Here is a 4,387-nt window from a genome sequence, read left to right on the forward strand (position 1 = left end):
GTTTCTTTCTTCCTTTCAGTTTCATCGTCTTCCTTCTTTGTCTTCTTATAATACCCTCCTCCTCCTCCTCCTCCTCCTCCTCCTCCTCCTCCTCCTCCTCTCGAATAACCAAAAGAATGTAAACAAGAAATAACAACCTCGGAATTTCTCTTTTTCACATTTTTCTTTCTTTTTCTTTAATTCGTAGAGTTAGTGGGTCAATCCTCTCTCTCTCTCTCTCTCTCTCTCTCTCTCTCTCTCTCTCTCTCTGAAGTTCCTACCGATTAAATACTTGAGAGAGAGAGAGAGAGAGAGAGAGAGAGAGAGAGAGAGAGAGAGAGAGAGAGAGAGAGAGAGAGAGAGAGAGAGAGAGAGAGAGAGAGAGAGAGAGGGGAAAGGACTCAACCTGGAACATACCCCTTTAACTTAGATCCTCCTCCTCCTCCTCTTCCTCCTTCTCCTCCTCATCCTTCTCCTCTTCCTCCTCCTCCTCTCCCAACATTGCATTAAGGAACAAGAGGTTTAGAGAAGATTGGTAACGCTGAGGTACAAGAAGAGGGGATGGGAGGAAGAGGAAAGGGGAGAGGAGGGGAGGAAGAAGAGAGGGGAGAGGAGGGAGGAGGAAGAGGAGAGGGGAGAGGAGGGGAAAAAGAGGAGAGTCGTGTAGGAGAAATGGGTACTGGAGACTTTGTGGGTTAAAATAGGGGAAGATGAGGGGAAGGAGACGGAAGGAGGAGGAAGAGGGGAGGAGAAGGGAAGAGGGGAAACACAAGAAAAGAGGAATAAAGAAGGGGAAATGAAGAGGAATAAGAGAAACAAGGAAAAGGAAGACGGAAAAGACGGAAAAAAGAAGGAAAATTAGATGAAATAGAAGAAAAACCAGACAGGAGGAAGAATGGTGATGGTGGTGATGACGATGGTGATAGTGATGATGACAGCAGTGATGATGGTGGTGATGATGGTGATGGTGATGGTGATGCAGAGTAGATACCAGTGTGTCAGTGTAGAGGAGGGTGTGGTTGTGAGTGTATGGTGATGGAGATGGATGATGATGGTGGTGAGGACAAGGGGACGAGGGGACGAGTGGGGAACGACTCACCCTCCACGTCCACGTCGTCCACCACGATGCACTCGATGGGCAGGAACACGTCGTCCTCGAAGTAGGAGTCACTCTTGCCCGCCGTGATGCATTCACTCGTGGCGTCCTCGTCATAGTCCAGCTCCTCATAGTCATCCAGTCTCGTCACCTCCTCCTCCTTCTCCTCCTCCTCTTCCTGCACCTCCACCTCCAGCACCTCCTCCTCTCCGACCCTGCAGAGAGTGATGGCCTGCGCGGACGGCTTCCTCTTGGCGTGGTTCTGGTGAGACGCGCTGGACAGCGAGTCTTCGTTGTCATCTACTGAGTTGGGGTCCTCCTGGAGCGGCGACAGGCGGGGATGGGTCTCCGCAGGGGTCGGGCATGGCCGGTGCTGGGGCAGCGGTAGGGACGTGCATGGGTGGGGCTCCCCAGCGTGACCTTCTCGTGTGTTGTCGTTGAGGTCAGTGCCCGAGGCGTGGCCAGGCTCGGGGCTCAGCGAGAGGTTGTCACACAGCTGATCCCCGCCCGCCGCCTCGCTGCCCTCACCGCCAACACTCAAGTCCTCCTCGAGGCTGTCCGGCCCCTCGGGGCTCGGCAAGTAAGGCTCAGTCCCTTGGTCAGCCTGGCGGCGGGCGGTGTCCTGGCTCCACTTCCTGAGCGGGCTGGTCCTCAGCACCGTGGTCAGCTCGGCGCTGTAGACCTCCTGCCGCTGCGGGCTCAGGAAGCGCTCCCGCTGCCCCTCGAGGCTCTGCTGGTGTTTGACATTCCAGTTCTTGGCCTGACGGTGGGTGCGCCGGTCTACGCCCTCGATCAAGGGAGGCGGGGGCAGCGGCCACCCCGGCAGCCCGCGAAGCCCGAAGTTAGCCACGTCTCAGGGTGCGGGAGTGGCGGGGTGGGGCGGGGCTACCGGTCAGGGGGGAGGGGCGGCACTCTGCTCGCCGGCAGGAAGCAGAGGTCGTAGTGATTGTTTTTAGAAGCTTTGGCAACGAGTGTGTGAGGGACGCCTTGCGTGTGCGTGTGTGGGCGGAGCGAGGCACGAGGGTGTGCGGAACCAGTACGTGCAGGGGCAGCACCGCCCTCCACACGGGGAGAACAGACAGCGAGAGGAGGAGGGGCAGTAGCAGGGGCGGAAGGGAGGCAGGTGTTCCTACCCACCGTCGTGGTGGCCCTCAGTGCCTCCGAGGGCGCCCCCCACGCCTGTCCCCGGCACGTGTCCAGGGTCGGTGGGCGCCATGCCCCGCCCCGCCCACCACACACCCTCACGCCGCCAGGCAGCGCATCACGCCCATCAACAAGACACGTGTGTCTGTCTGTCCTTGAAATCACCAATGGCTTCCTTGTGACAGAGTGAATGTTGAGGACAGTGAGCAGCCTGCGGGAACACGGCATTCAACGGCGCGGCACACCAACACCAACACCACTAATACAACCCTCCCGGCAACAATACAACACCACCCAGACGACACCACCACAACACAACAGTACGCACCCAATGCTGCCCTCCCTGTGACGCGACACTAACACCCAAGACTGGGCCTGCACCTGTTGACGTCACACACACACACACACACAAACACACACACGTCACCGAGGCGCCAGACAACACACAGGTGGCGGCGGGCGCTGGATGGATGACGCAACTCTTAGAAAGATCAATTTTCCGTGGCCGGCCTGGGTGGAATTCGCGGAGGTGTGGATATGTAACTATCACACGCCACGCCACGCCACCTCCACACTCCACACAGCAGGCGAAGGCGTGGCGGGAGGAAGCCCCACGCCCTCCCGCCGCGCCCTGACGTCACCTCGGCCCCACCCAAGCCTAACATGACCTAATGGGCGGCGTGATAAGTAGACCGATTCACCCCGACAGGAAAACCGACTGCGGGGTGTTATCTGCTCTCTTATCGCCCTCCCCTCTGTTCCCCTTGTTGCCGCTAACCTCATTTCGTCTCCTTATCTTTCCCTTTCCCCTTTTTCTTCCTTATCTTTCCTACCTCTGTTTTTATCCCCTTCTTTCTTATCCTGTACTTTCTGTTGCTTCTCTTTCTTTATTTCTTTTGTTTTTATCCGTTTTGTTGGTTTGTGTTTTTCCTTATCATCTTTATTTGTGTTTTTTTCTCTTTATTTTGTTTCTCTCCCTCTTTGTCTTTTTTTTCTTCATTTTCTTCTTCTCTTTACTTTTAGTCTATTTACGTCCCTTCCCTCCCTTCCTCTTCTTTACATCTATCTTCTTTTTACTTAGCTTTCCTCTTTCCTGCATCTGTTTCTCCTGCATTTATTCATTTCATTAACTTGAGTCTGTCCTTCCACCTGTCTGTCTATCTGTCTGTCTGTCTGTTTCTCTGTCTATTTGTCTCTCTCTCTCTCTGCTCTCTCTCTCTCTCTCTCTCTCTCTCTCTCTCTCTCTCTCTCTCTCTCTCTCTCTCTCTACGCAGTTACAGGTTCTTAAGACTAATCCAGTACCTAAGTTAGAAACAGCCCACTTTCTTCCTCTTCCTCCTCCTCCTCCTCCTCCACCTCCTCTTCCACTTCCACTTCCTCCTCCTCCTCCTCTTCCTCCTGCGATAAGTACATTAGCCACTGCAGCCATACACGACTAGCAATCTTTTTTCTCCCCCCACCCTCAAATACACACACACACACACACACACAGTCATCCTACGGTCACCCATCCCTAAATACTCTTACATCACAACCTATTAGCGATGACATAACCAGACTAAACCTTAACTCTGGAAGGCAACAAGTATTTATGCTTTCCTGTAACCTCTCAAGCACCAAGACACGTTTCTATATTGATTCTGGTTATTATTTTAGTGATTTCATACAGCTTCGGAGACTCACGTGAGGATTAAAATAAAGACTGTGGCCATTAATTAATCTTCTGACCTCCATAGACCCTTCCTAATATCAATAAAAATGGTCTAACCGTACACAAATCTCGGTAAAATAATGAGTCCCAGTATTGAAAGGGTTAATTAAACACAGGTGAGGCAATGGTGAGATGTGCGAAAGGTAGGTAATTAATGGTGATCTGTTTAAATGGTCTGTTTTATGCACTTTAGTTAATGGGAATGAGGAAGGGAGTTGGTTCTAGGGTATATTTGCTTTTTTTTTTTTCCTTTTTTTTTGGGGGGGGTGGGGGTAGAAGGTGGGTTTAAAAGTCCAAAAGTTTGATTCTGGCTCCCTGTAATTTCATGGCGGGTGAAGTAGCGCTGTGTTTTGTAGCTGTTAATAGGCTGTTATGAATGTAGCGCTGTGTTTCGTAGCTGTTAAAAGGCTGTTATGGAAGTATTGTTGTGTTTTGCAGCTATTAAAAGGCTGTTATGA

General features: G+C 52.3%; 1 protein-coding gene across 3 annotated transcripts in view; it reads right to left on the reverse strand.

Annotated features, from left to right (window-relative positions):
• Positions 1-1,781: 1,781 nt before the first annotated feature.
• LOC123508964 overlaps positions 1,782-4,387 on the reverse strand; it is a 16,078-nt gene continuing 13,472 nt past the window's right edge. For all 3 annotated transcript variants that reach the window (XR_006676056.1, XR_006676055.1, XM_045263049.1), the window contains exon 2: positions 1,782-2,429. Coding sequence is in view for 1 of the 3 variants with exons in the window: in XM_045263049.1 (XP_045118984.1) it covers positions 1,961-2,429 (469 nt within the window). In the remaining 2 variants the exon portion in view is untranslated. The remainder of the gene's footprint in view (positions 2,430-4,387) is intronic.

The sequence above is a fragment of the Portunus trituberculatus genome, chromosome 25 (genome assembly GCF_017591435.1).
Source record: "Portunus trituberculatus isolate SZX2019 chromosome 25, ASM1759143v1, whole genome shotgun sequence".
NCBI classification, from domain to species: Eukaryota; Metazoa; Arthropoda; class Malacostraca; order Decapoda; family Portunidae; genus Portunus; species Portunus trituberculatus.